Genomic DNA, 20,006 nt, shown 5'->3' with positions numbered 1-20,006 from the left:
AAGGTACAAGTGAACTATCTTTGCATTTTATGGATGAGATGCATGGTATTTTAAATGGATTATTTATTATGCTGTATTTTAATGTGTTTGTGAGCTGTATGGGGAACCATTTATTGCCTTATAATAAATAAGAGCAATTGTCTAAAATTTTAGGGGCTGTTTCAGAGAGAAAAATAGGCATGCTGGGAAAGATCAAGTACCTTTTGCTCCTGCCTGCATTAACTGAATAGTCCTTGTTTCCTGAAGTTGCTTTGCAAACTAGAAGCAGCTGTTGGATTAAAGTTACACTCAGTTGCATTGTAACATTTCGTTTGAGTTTCAAGAGGCATAAATATCAGAATGATTTATTGCTTGGTCTGTCCTCACCTTCGATACCAGCTCTCCAACTCACTCCTAGAGCCAGACGTCACAGGCGCTGATTGCAATTACTTAATTCCAGCTTCAGCAAAGTGATTATTGAAAATTTAACTATTCCCTGTGGGTGAGTGAGAAAGATAAGGCTAAGGAATTCATAGAATACTATTTGCACTTCCATTTCAGTAACATATGAGGAGCCATTCATGTCACTTCACTAATTATTGTACAGAAGACTATCTTTGGGCTATGATGTAGATTGTTAACAAGAGATAGATTTATAGTCTTGTTTACCCATAAATCAGACAAGAGTTCCCTGAATGTGGCTCTCCCAGATTCCTGGCAAGTAAGCAAAAGCATAAATCTTTCTGCTGTTGCAGGTTTCATTAAGCAAACATGTAGACAATTGGTGCTCGAAGTATCAATAACAATATGTGATTACAGACAGTTAGCTTATTTGTGTGCTGTATAATAGATGAATCAAGGTACTTCCAGATTAAATAATATACGAAGCATCTTTATCATTAAAGCAACCACACCCCATATCTGCTGCTTATTATGTTACACCTACTTTAGTAAGGCTGTTGTACTATTAATTATTCCACCCATCCATACACACACACACATGCACGCACACAAACACACAATGTAGAGAGATTAAAGGATGGGCACAATAAAAATGAGAAAGGGAGAACTACCATATTCAGGAGCCAAATTGTTTGTGTGCTGTTTGTGCATATATTAAAAAGATGAATTTGTTTAATCTCTGTAGATTATGAAAACTGCTAATCCCTAATTCTGATACATTGTGATGGAAAAGTATTCTGATAATGGGGGAAATAGAAATATTAAGGAAATACATGGACAAAAGGCAGTACTGGCATCACTAGTGCTAAGCTATGGAATGCTTTAACCATGTTTTACTGACTAAGCCACAATGCTGGGCCATAAACTATAAAGGCTAAATACAGGTAGGCCTCGCTTAATGTCCATTTGTGCAGTGGCCATTCAAAGTTACGACGGTGCTGAATGAAGGGACTTACGACTGGTCCTTGAAGTTTGGGCCATTTCAGCGCCCCATGGTCATGTGAACAAAATTTGGGCCCACCCACATTTACAACCACCTTTTTGCTGCCTGCCTATCTGCTGCCACTGCTGTCTGACCCTGCCTGCCACAACACACACCACTGCTGTACTAGCCGGGGCCTTCTTTCATGCCACCTTCTTTTGTGCTGGTGCAACTAGGGCCTTCTCTCACTTCCCAGTCAGGGTCTCTGTTTGCGCACCAGCCAGGGCCTCTGTTTGCCTGCTGGTCAGGGCCTTCTTTTGCATGCCAGCCAGGGTCTTCTTTCGTGAAGGAAGGCCCCAGCTGCACTGGTGCAAAAGAAGGTCTTGATTCCAAGGGTCCTTTTGCGCCAGTGAAGCTGGGGCCTTCTTTTGTGTGCCGGCTGGGTCCTTTTGTGAAAGAAGACCCTGGCCAGCATGCAAATAGAGGCCCTGGCTTGCATGCGAGAGGAGTCCCAGCTGGCATGAGAGAGAAGGTCCCAGCTGCACTGGTGCGAAAGAAGGCGACGTGAAAGAAGGCCCCGGCCTATACAGTAGTGGCATGTGGTGCAGCGGGCAGAGCTGGGCGGCAGGGGCAGCTGGCGGCAGTGGGTAGGCAGGCGGCCAAAAGGGCAGAGATGGGGAGATAGGTGGATTGGGGAGTTGAAGTGGAGGCAGTCTCTTACCTTTTTCCAATAATGGCTTGGAACCAGGTGAGTCCTCGCCTAACGACCGTGTGGGATTCACTCAGTGACAGCAACTGGGATTGTCGGAACTGCTGTCGCTAAGTGGAGTTGCTGGCCCCAATTAGGGTCATTAAGTGAAGACTGCCTATAAAGACCAAGTGAACCATATTATACGGTTTAGCACAACATGTGAACCCATCCTTTCTGAATTTAAATTTTCTTAGACCCTAATGTAACACACACACACTAGGCCTCTTCAGGCACTGTTATGAAGTGAAATTTATCTCATTATAAGGGTGAGTGCCCACTCCAGAAGATGTGCTGTGAGGCTGCTTAAAAGGTAGTCATCTTCTTAAATTTTTATGATTGATGGGTTTTTGTGTCATGTCATAGTGGTACCAAGAGTTACTAGAACGTTACTGCTGTTTAACTACGTAATGATTTTGCCTCTCTCTATAGATGACATGGCAGAACTCCTCCTCGGAGAATCCAAGCTAGAACTTTTTCTGAAGGTGAATCCTCTAAAACAGGGTGCAAGTCCTTGTGGGCCCCGACCAAAATTAATTGAAGTCAGGAAACATCTCACCGCAGCACTTGATCGTGGAAATTTAAAGGTATTTGTGTTTCCATTGTGATAGCTGGGAGCTTGACGTTTGAGCAATGTAGGAATAAGTAATGTTGCTTTTAAAATGCTTAGCTGAATCATTTATATTATTACAATGTAGAGCTAACTTTTATATATATTCCGTGTATCAGAGTTCTCAGTCGTCCACCCTGTTCTTCCAGTTTTACAGCACATTAAGCATAGTCTTCCCTGACCTGGGGGCCTCCAGTATGATTAGCCCTACTTAGCATGACAAATTATCAGTGGAGGTTTCAGGCTAAAACATCTGGAGGTGACAGGTGAGGGACAAAAGCTTGAGTAATAAAATCAAGGATGAAGCTATAAGGATGAAAGGGCTTCATTTTTTAAAGGCGGTCATTACCAGTGATAGATCAACTACCACCAATTAATTTATAATGATGTTTGAGCTTCTTCAGATATTATTTGGAACTAAAATAATTTAATCTGAAGCTCAGTTTTTGTTGGGGCTAAATTAATTTCTCTTAAGTTCAAGACTGTTTTAAGTTCCAGATTTTGTTGTCTTCTTGATGATATCAGCAGTACGATGTGAGTTTTGGTATTGTATATCCTATGGAGTTTTGATATTGCATGTTCTATTTGGTTACCTTGCAGCTCCAGAGGGTCATGGAGGAAGCAGATTCTCTGGACTCCTTTCAGTCAGGTTTCAGACCAGGATATACTTCTAAAACTTGTTGGCAGGCTTGGGATAAGGATAATGCAGTCCAGTTGTTATGGGGGAGGGGAGGAGAGTAGTCTAGTCCAGGATTCTTACTTTGTGGGATGGCTCAGGGCTTCACTTTCCTCCCTAATATTTACATGAAACTGCTGGGGTGGTTCATCCATTGGTGTGGGTACAGTATCATCAGTACTCCGTTGTATATCTCTGCCCCCGCCTGTTCAAATGCAGCTGTCAGGGTTCTATCCCAGTGTCTGGAGGCAGTGGGGTTCTAGATGGGGAAGAACAGCCATAACATTAGGCTCCATAGATCTGGGAATTGGACAGATTTCATCCTTGAATCTAGATTGGGTTGCACTGCCTTGCTTGGATTTGCTCGGATTCAGTGCGGAATTTTGTGGGCTTCTGGACTTAGAGCTCATGCAGAAGAGCAGGTGGCACCTGTGTCCAGGGGAGTCTTTGCAGAACTTCATCTTGTGTGCCAGTTGCGCCCATTCCTGGATTCAGGGGCCCTGCTCACAGTCACTCATCCCTTAATCATTTCCCAATTGGATTATTGCAATGTGCTATACATGGGGCTGCCTTAAGACTATCCAGAAGCTTCAGTTGGTCCAGAATGCAGTCAGTTGGTGGTGTAGGTAGTTATGAACATCCCTTGTTACACCCATGTAACACTTCTACTCCATGAGCTGTGCTAGCCCCCAGCAGGCTTCTGGCTGCAATTCAGGGTTCTGGTTTATATGGTTCTATGCCATATACAGCTGTATATGGCATAGGACTAGGTTGTCTGTAGGACTTCCTGCACCTGAGAGTATCTACCCATCTCACACACACTGTTGGGGGCTCACCTCTGCCCTTTGGAACAATCTTCTTCCTGACATTTTTGCCCAATCCTACAGAATTTTAGGAAGGCAGTTAAGATCTGGCACTTTCTCTGAGCCTTGGGTCAGGATAGGTTGAGTTCCCAATTGATGAGTTCAGTTCTGATCACCATCTTACTGGTTTACAATGTTTTAATGAAGTATGTTATTGATTGATTATGGTATTCGCTTTCTTTGTACACTGCCCAGAGTCACATAGTTGAGCAGCATATTAATGCTTTAATAAATAAATATTTCACTCCCTCCCTGCCCCCATTACATGGTAATTATTTTGTTAGACTGCAGTACTAGTATTGCTAATGTGTATTTTAAGTCCAAAAGGGCAATATTACTAATTTGTTCACATTAACAGATAGTTGTTTATAGCAGGATTATGACTTTGTTGGAAGATTAAAATTTACCCAGCTTTTTTCTGTATATTCTTATTAAAAATACAAAAGCATATTGTAATTTTGGTGCTAAAAAGAAGTTGCTTCTCTTGATTTTAGTTACAAAGGTTCCTATTTTTAAAACTATAAAGTTTTATAGTTATATGTCAATTGTTTACTTAATATTAAAATGCTTCTTTTAAAAAGGTTATTTTAGAAATTACAGTAGTAAATTTTTAGATAACACTGGTCACTTTTCTTTTTCATAGCGTTCTTGTGGAAATAAAACTGGTAATGGGAGTGTAATATAGACCACCTTTAGCCCTTAAGGCTATAGATATAACTTATAAATCAATTTAAGGAATAAAGAATGTTAGAATAGTATATCAGGGTTTTTGAAACTGTTTCACAGGACCCTAGGTTGCCATGAGAACTAAATGGGATTTTGAATACAGCCAATTTTCTATCACTAGAATTTTGCCTGTTGATCAGAGGTTCTGGGGATTTTTCTTTTTAACCAGTAAGTTCTGTGGCCTGAAAAAGTTTAAAAATCCCATGTATGATACCACCTTGTATCTAATACCTGCTGCTTGCCCTCATTTTTTTTCTAGCCAGAGTTTTTACAAGAAGCCCATTTAGTTATGGCCAAATTAAATTATGTAGAAGGCGATTACAAAGAAGCTCTTAATACATATGCTAAGGTGGGAATTGATGACCTGCAGCTTGCTGCTGTACCTCCTTATCGCTTGAGGATGATTGCTGAAGCATATTCAACCAAAGGTAAGATAGTTTTCAGTGTAATTGTGACTTGCTCTCCCTCTTTAAATGTTTTTCATTTCTCACCACACTGAAACTTGGTGGCAAGTGTGCTGTTGATTCTAAGACATATAGCAAGGAGAGGGATGCATTATTAGTAAAGATAAGGAGGCTAGCAAATTTGGTTTAAAAGCATACAATCAAAAATGAATACTTTTTAAATTTAACCTATATGCTCCATACTCATTCAAAATACACTTACAGTTGGTTCTATGCAGAAGGTTTGCTTCTGTGAAAAGTGTCATATTAGAGTCACAGATTATGATGAAATCATTCCCTTCACATGAACTATACAGTTTGCCTTTTCCACTGTCTGTGTTTGGCCTTTTTCCCAAAAATGTGAGCTGTTGTAACAACAAGAAGGTTGCCTGACTATGGAGACATCATTCCTCCTGTATAAAAATTCCCATGTGTTAAACTGGCTAGCATCTGACTAGAAAAATTAAGGTTGGATTTATTATGTATATTTTGACCTGAAAATGAGGGTGCGGAATCAATCCTTTTACTACGTTTGTGAAACTTTTTAATAGGAGTAGCTTTGAACTCTGCCAGAAAACTGGAATGTAGGAGCCACTCGGGACTTCCGGGAGAGGCATGGTGAACTAAACACGTCTCAGAAAGAAAAAGAGATGACCATGACAAAGACTGAAGAACCATAGAGTAGACTGGATCTTCGGAACCTCTATGGACAAGGAGAGGATGGGAGATCACCCACGGGTGCTCTGGATGGCTGCTCCTCACAAGGAGACTGCAGGACAGAAATTTGAGACTTTATGATTTCAGAAATTGGACACTAGAGGAGACTAAAGATTTCAGGCAGAAAAGGGAAAGGGGAAAAAAAGTGTAATCTTGCCTTTGGTTTTCAGTTAGTATGGTGATTTACAAAATGGAACAAAATGCTGTAACGTTTGAAATACGTCAGGAGATTTTTGAAGAATGGGACCAGACATTAGTAGCTACAATGTCAGAAATGTCAATAATGATGTCTGCTTCTATGGATAGATTGTGTCCAAAAGATCTTAAATCTAATGCAGAAATACTAGAACGAGAAATACTGGATGATAACAGAAGTGTGGATTATAAGATAGAGAAGTGGAAATACAAATGAAAAACCAAGATAATGACCTGGATAATGACTTTTTACTGGATTTACAAAAGAGGTTTGTTAAAGCCTCAAAGAAGCATCTGCAATGGGAAAAATAAAAATTGGAGAGAGACCAAGTCCTACAACAACATCCGCATGTATTAAAGATCATTTTTATAAAGCTGTGGTAACCCTTTACAGACTTTTTGCTGACACCAGGACTGAAAAGTTGATGATTTATAGATTTGCATATAGATAAAGGATGGGTTATCGGAAGAATAGATATTTGTTTGTAACCTTACAGGGGGCGAAGAGTTATCAAGTTTGTTTTTACCTGTTGTGACGAAGATCGGAAGTTACTTCTTTACATATTTCTTTTTTTCTTTATTTTCTTTTTCTTTCTTTGCACTTTTTATTCTTTCTATTTCTTTTTCTGAGTTTAGTTTGTATTTGTTTTTACTACTGTAATTAATGTCTTTAATAAATATAATGAAAAAAAGAAAACTCCCAAGTTTAGGCAACAGGAGATAGGGAGAGGCAAGAATTCCCACAAATGAGAAAATAGCTCTCCCAAAGCCTTGCAGAACTCTGGAGTCTCAAGCTTGTGAATGGAATTTTTATGATTCCTCTTGTGTTGTAACCAAGCTACAAGCTAATTGGCGTGTTACCTAACACATATTGATATGAAAACTCTGGTCTGGAGCTGTTTTCAGACTGTTTAGAATCTTCATGTGCAAGTACTCTTATTGAATTGTTAGATGAAGTTTTTATTTCAAAATATCTTAGTGATGTCCTGGAACTTTCCCACTGATATGTATTTGAATACTATGGAAATAAAAAGAGTAACCCCAATTACATGTTTCTTAATAGTTTATACTGTATTACATCTCAGCAGATGACAGTACCTGGCATACCTTTTCCAGGCTCAAAAGATAAGCAAATAGACATCTGAAAATTCCAGGGCTATAGGCTAGATTGGGAAGTTGGAAAAATATCTTGGAAGAAAACAATGGCAAACAACTTCCATGGTGTTACCAAAAAACCTGTATGAATTAGCTTTATTCAAAGGAGACTTTACAGTAATTATTAGTCTTCAATTGCATATTTGCGGCTATTATTTATATTTCAGTTATCTCCTGAAATAGGCATGGATGGATTGCTCACAGGAATAGATGTGATCAAATTTTCATACCCAGGTCTCCAGCACTCAAAGATTCTTCTATACTTAATAAATTTCTTTGGGCATTTTCAAGAGGTGAGATTAGATAATGTAGTTTTGGAATATTGCTGATTTCTCTTCCCAAGTGTTTGTTTCTGCTTTCTTATGGATGTACTTTATTAATATGAACAATATCTATAAGACAAACACGGACAAATACTAGTTTTGGTCAGTTCCACATTATTTGTGAAAGTGTGCAAAGCTTGTTTTGTTTCTGTAGGTGGCAGTGTTGATTAAGGGTCAAGATGTATTCTTTGTACTGTGTGTGCATTAAACAAAGCTGGGTCAGTGTTCTGAGAACACAGCAGTTTATACTCATCAGGGTATAGAATACTGTACACTTGGAAGTTTTTACTGAAAACTGGCATAGTTGATGCTTATGATGATGATGTCTAGAATAACTGTATGCCAGTTATATGCCTTGTTCTACAATATACAGAAGTTATAAACTTGCAGAACTTATGTGCACTGCAGAAAAATGTACAGTTTTTACAGTTTTTAGAGCCAAGCATATCATGGTGATGACAGTTTGAGTAAACAGGTGGAGAATATTTTTTTTCCTTTTTTAAAAAATCTCTTTGATCAGAAATTCATAATAAGACATTTCTTTCTTAGAATAATCATTCAGCTTAGATAAAAAGAATAGATAGATTCATTCTTCCAGGCAAATTTAGAATGGATAGATTAAATCTACAGTAGCAACCAAGTTTTTAAAAAGTAATTGGGACCCATTTCCCTAATACAGTTAGGGTTTAGACTAATGAAGGTGGTGAATGTGGAACTGGTGAATCAGGGGATCCATGACACCAGGAGGATGTGATGGAAATGGCTTCCTCCCCATCTTTTTGTTCATTCATAGGTTTTTGTTGCAGCTGTGCTTGTGTTGGTTTTAGGAGCTGCCTGTGCTTTCTCTAGAGACCTGTGCCAAAAACCTAGACATCTGTTGTAGCCTTCCATATGTTTGGAGCAGAGTTATATATCCTGCTTCTGTGCTCTCCCTTTACAGTGGCCCTCTGGCTCTTCTTTTTTTTTTTTACTGTCTTACTGCTAATCACATTGTATTTTATTGTATTTCCTTATTGGTACTAATAATTGGAATAGCATCATAATTGCTCTGCTTGAGCTGTCTTCCTCTATTGCTCTTCCAGATTTAAGATGCCACCAGCCTCTTGTTGCATTTTATTTTATAATTTGAATACACTGAGGATAGTTCTCTTCAATTTGTGCTATAATTTCATTAAAAACTATAGTTTTAATGCTGCTGTGATATTTAAAAAAACTTTATTTTCTTACCAGGAACTTACATACCCAAGTGTTCTTCCAAAACCTCTTGTACCATTTTTGGTAGCATCTGTTGGAATCCAGTTGACCCTATTAAACTCCTGAGAACAAATGGACCCCTGCATCTGTTTAAATTATTTTTTATGTATGTGCTACCAAGAAAAAAGCTACTTTAGTGTACTGAATTTATAAAATTCATAAATATGAAAATTTATGAAATGGTCCCTAATCTATTTTGAGAATTTATTGAAAGTAAAATGGGTCCTAGTTAGCTTTAGCATTTGATAATTCCATTTTTTGTCCATTTTAGTAGGGGATTAAAAATAGTTTATTGTTAAACTTACTTGAAAGAAATAAAAAAGAAGAAATGAATGATCTTTGAAATATCTCTAAACCTATAATTGAAGGTGATATGAATATGAAGGTGATACTTCATTTGGTTAAAAAAAAGTATCCCAAATGTTTAAAGCAGTTGTTGGAATGTTTCACAAATCTGTTAGCATAAGAGGATTAAAATTATATATAAAATCCTGATTGAGCTGGCAGTTTTGGACTTCTTTCAATGTTTCCTTCTAAGTCCATATTCCTTCCTTTGAAGTCACTAAGTATAGTGTGATATAAATTTATCATAGACCTATTTAATTGTATTTTTGGATGTGATCTGTGTATTCATGAGTCTCACTACATATTTTCTCACCACATAATAGGTATGGCTTCTCAGTTACATACAACAGAACTTTCAGATCTACTAATACACACTTAGTTGTGGTACTGTTTTCAGTATTTGATAAATGAAAAGAGCTTGGTTAAGCCCCAAGTTATTTTCTTAAATGAAATTGTCTTTGCTTTTAGGTCTTTGTCTAGAAAAATTACCAATATCATCTTCAACAAGCAGCCTCCATGCAGATCGTGAGCAGGATATTATTATGTGCTATGAGAAGGCTGGGGATATAGCCCTTCTGTATCTCCAGGAGATAGAAAGGGTAAGATGGGATAGCTAATCTCAATAAAGTAACTAACTTGACTTTCCCCCCCTCTTTCTTGGAATTCCTCCCATCTACTATATGTGGCTTTAAATTTCTTTTTAAAAAGATTTGATGTATAATTTACTATTTGGATTAAATAACCCATTCTTGACCTCTGTATAGATTATTTTAACAAATCCCAGCAAAAAAGCATAAGCATTAATTTTCTTTTATCTGTTCTAATCTTTTACATGCCATAATAAGGTATCTATTATTTCTTGGATCTGAATAGTCCCTGTGAATGATTAATTTCAGGTATTCTAGATGACAGTGTAGAGCCAGTTTGGTGTACTGGATAAGGCATCAGGCTAGAAACCAGGAGACTGTGAGTTCTAGTCCTGCCTTAGGCACAAAGCCAGCTGCGTGACCTTGGGCCAGTCACTTTCTCTCAACTCTAGGAAGGAGGCAATGGCAAACCACTTCTGAAAAACTCTGTGAAGAAAACTGCAGGGACTTGTCCAGGCAGTCTCCGAGAATCTGACATGATTGAATGGGAAAAAAAAAAAGATGAAAATAGCCCAGTACTTTCTATTGAGAACTGTATGATTCTTTATCCCTGTCTCAAGAATATGACTTCCATAAAATACAGAAAAACCTCCCTAAGAATTCACATGATAAAAACAGTTTTCTCCATGATGTTCTTGAATTTTTTTTGGTTAATATGATAAAACTTTGTTCTTAATGAAAGCTGGCATTCCGCATAGTTTAATGGTTGTGTAATTTTTAAACAGTAACATAGACTTGGGGTGTTCTTTATATTCCTACTTTATTTTCCCAAGCTGTAAAATAGACTCATAGGAATTTATTGCACTAAACTATTACTAAAACTTCAGAATGCTCCTAAAAAGCATTTTTTTCCCTCAGTTTTTGCAGTAGCAGTTGCAGCTTATTATTTAATGTTGGGAGAATTGTTATTTCCATTCATAGTATTTGTCTGTATCCAAATAAGGCAGCTTATTTACAAACCAATGAAATACAACAGAGTAAAATAAAACATATAAAACCATGAGCTTTATAAATAAAATCAACAAAACCAGCCACATTATTCCTAACATTTTCAATCATATTTTCCCATTCTAATGTTTTCATTTAGATTTGAATTTCATTTGACATGAATTTTACAATTTTCATGATGGAGCTAAAAATAAATAAATTGTGGCCAGTAGTTACCCATTCTTCTTTAGAAGATTATTTGAAATTTAAATGATTTTAGGTGAAAAATAATAGTGGACAATGCAGTTAAGAGTTAGAGGTTTATTTATTTATTACATTTGTATACCACATCTCCCAGCAAAACCAATACACAGCAGTTATTTGTAAAATTAAACAAGGATAATTGAAGGGACGTAGCCTCCCTATCTGCCAGAAAAAGTGTTTCTTTGTCAGGGTGGTCAGGGTTTGTTTGCTTGTTCACATTTGTGGGTTGAATTTTCATTTACAAAATTGGGATAGAACTGGCAGTGGTATGATTATGTCACTGAGCGGATAGAGCCAAAAACATTCACCCAGTTTTTGATCGCTTGAGAAGGTTAAAGGGTGAAATAGGTATAGTTGTCCTTGAAAGTCTTTAAATATACCCTTTTTGTCCTTTATTTGAACAAAAACAAAAAACAAAAACAAAGCCGTAATCAAGATAAAAGTCAAATCATACCTGCAACTCTGGAGCCAGCTTTAGGTGCCACAAAATAGTTACTGAAGGACTTCACACAGGTTGCATATTGCCAACCACTGAGCAATATATTGAGGCTCCACAAATAAAGTAAAATTATTGTAAGTTGCTTACCCATCTGTACTGTCTTAATGTGGAAGACTGGCACGAAGACCAATCATGTCCAGAAGAAAGCTTGCAAACATGACAGCCCTTCTGTGCAGTGCGGCAATATAGAGAGTGTTTTTGGGTGGCATAATGTTCTGTCTCTGCCTCCCACTGGTGAGGAAAGGGAGCATTTGGGGGAATGTAATTCATTTATTTTTATGATCTCCTAGGTAATACTTAGCAATATGCAGAACAGAAGTCCTAAGCCTGGGCCTGGAACACATGAACAAGAACTTGGATATTTTTTAGAAACTGGACTTCAGAGGGCCCATGTCTTATACTTCAAAAATGGGTAAGATTTGATTGCATATCCTTCTGATATTACTTTAAAAAGATCTACCAAAATGATTTAGAAAAGCCTTGAGTGTTGTTATAAGATTACACACAAATTGCTAGAGGTGTGCAGTAGTCTAATTCAAAGTGGGAAAGGTGTGTTTTGGATCTGATGTAGGTATACTCTTAATCTATTGGCAGCTCTTTCAAGACAGGAACACCTTAACCCCTCCTTAATTCAAATGGGTGTTTTCCTGAGCCTGTGTGGTTACCATGCAAGACCAGGAAAAGCTGCAACTTTTTAAAGGAGTTGCTGACAGATACAATGAATGTGCCCACACCAGATCCAAAGCACCCTTTTCACTTTGGATCAGAATACTGCATGCCTTTACAAAACACATTTTTTTAAGTACTGTCTTGCGGTTAATAATTTGAAACACATTCAAAATAAATTATTTTATATATTTTGTGGGAATATAATATGTTATAAATTATATCTTAACTTTTCTCAGTATTGTGTTGAGGCTTTAATAATAAAGAATGCTAGAGACGTAATACTGTTATTTTTAGTTTTTTCCAGTCTCTTCAGTTGCCACTTATTTTAACACTGTGTTTTAGGATAAATATTCATGAAGATTAACAATATGTATAAATGTATTTTCATTTGTGGCTTCTCAACAGAGCCTTATAGATTGCAAGAGAGGTCATCCATATGTTTTGATAACTCTTTCTAAGAATAGCCTACTGAAAATAGGGGTATAAAAATTGTATCTAGCTGTATTCCTCTGTACATATGAGTAAAAGAATTCAAGCTTCTCTTTACTTTATAAAGTTTCAGCATTGGTGCATCAGGCTGTAGATTGCTACATTTTCATTTCTTGGAAATATTGAATTGACTAGTTACAACACTTGGATTTTTAAAAAACAATGAATTGTTATATTGTATCATTGATTTGGGGTAAATATAACTATGAAAAAGTGTTGAAAGTGTTTCAGTGAATTACTATGTTAATTGTTTATCTGATTTTATAGATTCCATTATTAGTCTTTTAACAAAGTATCTGGAGTTTATTGCAGCTCTGCTATCATTATTTAATTGGAAGACAAAAAGAATAATAAAATTTCATTTTCCCAAAAGCATAGTGGTAAGGTGGGGAAAAAGGGAGATGTGCCATATTCTGTGTTTTCAATGGAAAATATAGATAGAATTAATAGAATTTTGCATAGAGAAAATAAATGATTTTAACTGATTGACCCACCAAACCTAAATGCAGATTACATAAAATATTTGCTTATTTGTATAATAGTGTATGTAATCCAGGTTTAGGTTTAGTCAGTTTGGTCAGCTAAACAGTAGGGCTGTGCAGGAATCCATATTTGAATGAGAAAAGATGATTTAAGTGCACAGAGGCACATGCATCACGCCTGTCAGCAGCTCCTTAAGGTCTGTTTTTTTCTGAGTTCACATGGCACAGCCAAATAACCTTTTCCTTTTCAAACCTGGATCACTGCACAGCCGTATAAAATACAATGAACAAGTGTTATTGCTTTAAGATTAGGATTGTGTGTTAAGAATAAAGTTCAACAAACTTTAGCTTGTGGGCATGGCATTAAGTTTATATCTTTTTTGGGCATCATGGCATCATTCGTGAATGGTTGGTTTGTGTCCTGAAAAATTAAGGTAATAGCAAACTCTTCATGAGAATGAAGTCACAGTCCCCACTGACATTGACACTTGGATCGTGTCATGTATTTCTAAATATATCTGCAAACTGCTTCTCCATTTTCACAGAATAAGCTTTTCTGGAAAACGAATGACCAGGGAGGCATTCAGTTCAGGTGTTTCATGGGAACTCTTTCCAGCTATATCTCTGTTCTGTCAGACAGGCTGTTTTCAGTCTGATCTGGTAGAACTGGAGTAGTACTCAAAATAAAATTCAAGTGTTCAAAGCAAGAATAACTTTGGATTATTTGACCAAGTATAATAGATTACCCATGTTAAATACTCAAGGAATTAGTGGATATTAGTTTTTCAGAAATCAAGTTTTAATGAACAAATATAACTAAACAGAAATTGAGTTGTTAAGGCTTCCTGGGAATAAATGGAAAAAAATACCAAAGATAATTTTGGTACATTTGCATTTTTAACCAGGCACTGAGAAAAAGGACAAATTCACAGTGAAAGTTTAAAAAAAATGAAATATTAATATTGCAAGCCTGTATATATCTCCCCAGAACTGGACCCCTGTTGAGTTCAGTGTGTCTTTCATATAAGTAAATACAGGACTGATTACTTAAAACGACAAAACATTACTAGTCTGTTTCCTTCTGAACACTGGAGAAAGGGGCAGAGTTCCAAAGGTGACAACTAGCTAGAAGCTCACAAATTTCTTAAGATATAGGAAGGGAGAATAAGTTCCCTCTTTAGGCTTATGCCTTATGGAGATCGGGCAAAAATTCAGGGGAATTCTGGCATATTAGTTGAGTTTTTAGTTTACTTGGGTAAAAAAAAAAAAGAATTTACAGATAATTAAGAGGTCTGAGAGAAGGGATGTTTCCATTATATTTCTTGTATAGTTTGCTTATTCATTTATCTATTTATTTATTTCTTAGGGTTCTTTGTGGCTAGTTCATTAGGATGAATGAGGCTTTGTACCCTCTGCAGTGGGTGATGAGTAATCCTTTTTAGAGAAAATCTTCAAACATTTTTCTTAAAAAATTATTTATTTATTTATTTTATATAGTTGCCCATCTCACATATCAACTCCGGGCAGCTTACAACTGGCAAAATAGATTGCTTTTGGCAGGACTTGGGAAAAGGAAGTGCTGTTTTGCATGATTCTGTTCCTACTTTAGTGGACAGTTCTACTGTAGTTGGTGATAATGGAGGAGGAGCTGTGGAGCCTGTAGTTACTCATATGTGTGGTACTTCAGGGTTTGACTCTTCTTTCCACTATGAAATAGCATCTATATGAATCTGCCGAGAAAGATAATCATGAGACTGAACTTAGGTACTGTCAGTATGCTGATAAGACCCAGTTGTACATCACCAACCCAGACTGAACCAGATTTAGACAACTCCAAGATTAGCTCTTGATGGGGTTACCTCCCCCTGAAGGAGTAGATCTGCAACTTGGGGGTCCTCCTAGACTCATGGCTCCTGCTGGAACAACATATAAAGGCCACGGCCAGGAGGAGTTTTGTCCAATTGAGACTGGTGCACTAGTTTTATACCTACCTGGATTATGAATCCCTGGTAAGAATAACTAAAGATCTCATTGCTATGCATTTACAAGGACCTTGCTTTGAAAATGACTGTGAAACATCCCTTGATACAAAATATAGCCAGTGACAGCTGCTACTGTAATATGATTCCTGTTCCTCAACTACTGCATTGGTTGCTGATAGATTTTTTAGTCCAATTCAAAGTGCTGGTTTTGGCCTGTAGCCCTATCTGGCTTGACTCCAGGATATCTTAGGGTCAACTGTTTGCCCAGTCCATGTGGTCATGTAGGAAAAGGATCCTCAGGGGTCCTATGAGAAGTCAAAGGGATATGGATCCAGAAACAATCCCATGTAATGGCCCCATGTTTTAGGATATTCTGTCCCTGAAGGTACACCTGATACTTTCTTCTTTGTTTTTTCACAAGGCTGTTAAGACAGTGATATTTGAACAGGCTTTGGAGGTTCACTATTACTGATTATCTGTATTTTTATGATCAGGCTGCCGGGTCCCCTGAGCTGATACATGATTATTTTGTTACAGTATATTGTGTTGATTTATCTCTTTATGATATTTTATTTATTGTAAAATTAAAACATAGTAGTATAATAGTAATAAAATTATTATTGTAAACCACTCAGAGCTGTGGGAATTGCACAGTATTGAAATATTTGCAAATAAATAAATAAACGAACAAACAAACCTACTATCTCCCCCCCTCCCCCGAAATAAAAACTTTTGACCCAAGGCATGTAAGTGGACACAAAAAATAATAGCAAACTCTTACCTTCCGGTAACAGTGTTTAAAGCCTTAACGTTATGAGTGGAAGAAAGTTAATAAACAGGATTTATGCAAATTAAAAATAATAGATAGCTGCTACTGTGCAAGTATCGTATGAACTTTGAACTTTAAAAAAATGCAAATGGGCTTTATTCCAGTGAGTTATAACTAGCATTACCTAAGAGTTTTCAGCTGATTTTTTGCACTTTTAGATATACAGTAAACCCTCGATTTTACAAACCTTGGTTCAGCAGATTTTACATGCAACAGACAAAATCTGAATTCAAACCCTTCCTCAATCAAGGCAATGGTTGCTGCTTCTGCGCATGTGTAAGCACTGTCACTTCTGTGCATGTGTAAACAAGTACTATACTTCATGATATTAGTGGCATTCTTGATTTCTTTCATATGTGCTAATGTTTGGGCTATTGTATTTTATAAGATTCTGTAAAGTTTTTTTTTTTTGTAAATATTTTGTAAATGCTTTATTTAATCAACAATGGCTGCAAAGCGGGGGAAGAAAAAAAAGATCCCCCCTCTCCAATGTGATAGCTTTTATTGATTCCTTATCTGATCGTAAAGTCCAGCCTTATTACCCCCACTTCCATGCTTTTAGGAAGATAATCATACAGAAGCAGCAACTTCCAAGACTCAGTTAAAATTGGACACTTTCTTCAAATCAATCAGTCTTCCAATATCATCACTGAAACCCAGCACATCTGCAGCAGACAACCACCAGTAAGGTAAGTTTTCTTATGTACACACACATGTTTGTGGTATAAAAAAAACATTCAAATTTAATGGACATGCAGCTTTAAAAGACATCCCTTCCCACCAGGTAGCCTATTAAATCGAGGGTTTACTGTATTTTCTTTTTTTCTATATCTTTTATATGTGCAGCCTTGCTGTCTTAACTACAACCATTTGAAACCTTGCACACATTCATTAGAATCTTTGTAGAGAGTATCATCTTAGGAGCCCAATTTTAAACTGTTTTAATTATAATAAATATATTTTTGTAGTTGTCATTTTTAAATGAAAAATACAGATATTGCTGATATCACCATAATACTATTCCATTAATTTTTGTGTTAAAACAATTGGTTGCGCTGCTGCTATAGCAGCTTGGTTAGTGGCAAGTGAACATTTAAAAAGATATTATAGGGGGCCATCATTTTCTGTGGTCCCATTAGCTGCAGTTTTGTGGTTCTGCATTTGATAAATAGAGACCAAACCTTGATATATCTCCCATAGTATGTGCTAGCCAATCCAATCTGGCAGGATTGGTGTGCTTTGGGTTCATTTAGTTAAGCAATGCCATCTGCTGGGACCACAGAAGCATGCCTTCTCTGTAGCAGTGCCTGCCCTCTGGGATGAGGTTCCCCCTGAGATTTGAATGGCCCCCATCCTACTGGTGTTTCAGAGGGCCCTGAAGACTTGGCTCTTTACTTAAACTTTTGGCAAGCATGATCAAAGCCCCCTTTTCTTATTTTTCTTTGTTCCCATCTGCGTTAGTTATTTTTGCCATCTTTTTTACTTTTTTTAGGATCATTTTCCTCAGTAAATAAATAGACAAGTATAATGTTTTTGACTCATTTGTTTAATCAGGTTGTCATAACCTAATTTTAGAACTTGTGTGGAGAACTGATCATGTTTTAGGTCATATTTATGTAGAAATACTGAAAATTCAAAGAGGTTCACAAACTTTTAAGCAACATTGTATGCTCACTTTTCTTATTTTTTTTCTCTTTCTTAAGTTTCTTTTTAATACAGGAAAAGTATTGTTGCATATATGTTCCAAGAAATTTTGTGCTGAGTTACTAGAACAGTTCCTCTGAGCTGCAAGGGACAGTTGCTACTTTCTGATGGCCAAGAAACAATTAGCAAGTTACTAAAATAAATTAGTGGTATATAAAAATGTCCTCTAGTTATGGGTCAACAGATTTAGATTGAATTGATAGCAAGCAAAAATTAACTTTCATTCCAACCTTGCCCTTTCCCTGATTTGGAGGACTGGGAAAAGAAAATCTTTGTTGTCAGTTTGAATATTCAATGTCTCTGGAATTGGAAAAGCATGTAAGTTGAAATAATAAATAGAACTTTGTTTCTGTAATTCTAAGCTTATTTGTATGTTGTGGGCTCATCCACATTGAACAGAATTTTGGTAGTGTTTGATTTCTCTTTGAACTGCAAAGTGACATCAGGGACATTCTTTGTGCTTCCTCCTTTTTTCCCCAAGCTTATGAGATGAATGAAGTCTTGTGATTGACTTCATAGGAAAAAGTTTGTCGCCTTGGTGAGGGACTTGCTAGAAGAAGTACAGTAGTGTAATAATACTGCAAGCGCTGAAAATATTAAATGGCTTTTTGCTTGTGTTTTACCATAAAAGGATACACATGTGTACAAATGTTAACCTTAGAGGAATTATTCGTGATAGAAATCTGATTTTTTAAATGTCAACACCCATCTTGTGGTTTTAGCTTCTAGAAAAGAAAACTTGAATTATAATTAAGTGAACTATGTTTCATTTTAAGATGTGGAATCTGGTGGTATTTGGCCTGAAAATAGGCTGATTCATTGCTTCCTTTAAAAGGAACAGTAATTAGCATGGAGTTTGTTTATCTGGTGAACTAGATTTCCTGAATGTTCCTATGGAGCTTTGGAGTTGATCAGTTGGTTTTACTATAGTTGAGATGGGTATTATAAACTCATATTATGGTAATTGAATTTGTATTAAGGAAGACAAAATGTTATTGGATGCTCTAGGTTACGAAAAGGACAATGTGGCTTCTTTATAATACAGTTGCCAAGCTACATTTAAACTGTTCTTCATTCTCCTTAAAATCCTCAATCCAAAATAGCTAAAAATACTGGCTGTGTGAGATGATACAGCATCATAGAAATTCAGTTTTGATTACACAGATGCCCTAAGACCAAATATTTGGTTTGCAGTAGTCCTTTCCCAATTAGAAAATGTTTATTCCTAAACATTTTGAACTTTTAGGGAATGGGTTTATTTCATTTTTTAAATGTTCTTATAAGAAGCCCCTTTTATTATATATTTTACCATATTTACCCATTTTCATGGATTTATACATACCTTCACCACCATTTTTTTATAGCATTATGTAGAGATGAGATGTATCCCCAAACAGCAGTACCAAAAGGAAGTAACTTGGGGTTTAATCCTAGGTCATATATGGGCATCATAGCACCATTTTTAAAACTTAAAAATTTAAGCCACTCAGTCTGAACACAGCTCAAAATGTGAATGTAGGGGTCAGAGCAAAAGGATAGTGGCATCTTAATCCCTTTTCAAGTGTTAACTCCATGGAGTGACATACGCATCTGTTTTGTCACTAACCTGGAAAGAAATTAAACTATAATTGCACCAAAAGTTGTGTTGGTTATGTTGCTAGAAAAAGCCATTCCTCTTGTGTTACCTACTGACAGACTAGATGCCATAGGAGAGTAATATGTAGCATTAGTTCCAATATCAGAAATGTAGTATTGGAAGTGGCCCTTAGCTCTTGTAATGTTGCTATCATACCAATCAGAAATATTTTTATATAAATATCTGAATGAGAATTAGTACTGTTATCTTTATAGTGTTCTCTTTTACTTAGCCTTAGTAACTAATAAAATGATACAGTTTTCCCCCAGTGATTGTAAGTATTCATGCTGTGAGAATAAAGTCTACAGATTTAAACTGGTTAGCTAATCTGATGGTTAGTGTTCATAGTAAATGAAATCAATCCATATTGTTACTCTTCAACATACTAACCTTTTTCTGCTTTAAAGATGCATTGGCTAGATTCCATCTTTAATCAGATTACATAATTTAATTTAAAATA

The 20,006-nt window shown here is 36.5% G+C and overlaps 1 protein-coding gene across 4 annotated transcripts in view; it reads left to right on the top strand.

Annotated features, from left to right (window-relative positions):
- Positions 1-20,006, top strand: part of TTC7B (tetratricopeptide repeat domain 7B) — a 124,153-nt gene that overhangs the window by 14,710 nt on the left and 89,437 nt on the right. For 3 of the 4 annotated variants that reach the window (XM_063290225.1, XM_063290224.1, XM_063290226.1), the window contains exons 2-5: positions 2,544-2,698; positions 5,246-5,414; positions 9,887-10,017; positions 12,046-12,167. In XM_063290225.1, the coding sequence (XP_063146295.1) occupies positions 2,544-2,698; positions 5,246-5,414; positions 9,887-10,017; positions 12,046-12,167 (577 nt within the window). Of the gene's footprint in view, positions 1-2,543; positions 2,699-5,245; positions 5,415-9,886; positions 10,018-12,045; positions 12,168-20,006 lie in introns of those variants that run through there. The other variant, XM_063290227.1, reaches the window with a different exon arrangement.

This window comes from Candoia aspera, chromosome 1 (assembly GCF_035149785.1).
Source record: "Candoia aspera isolate rCanAsp1 chromosome 1, rCanAsp1.hap2, whole genome shotgun sequence".
In the NCBI taxonomy this organism is placed as follows: domain Eukaryota; kingdom Metazoa; phylum Chordata; class Lepidosauria; order Squamata; family Boidae; genus Candoia; species Candoia aspera.
Note: the sequence above shows the minus strand (reverse complement) of the source record. Positions and strands in the feature narration are given on the sequence as shown.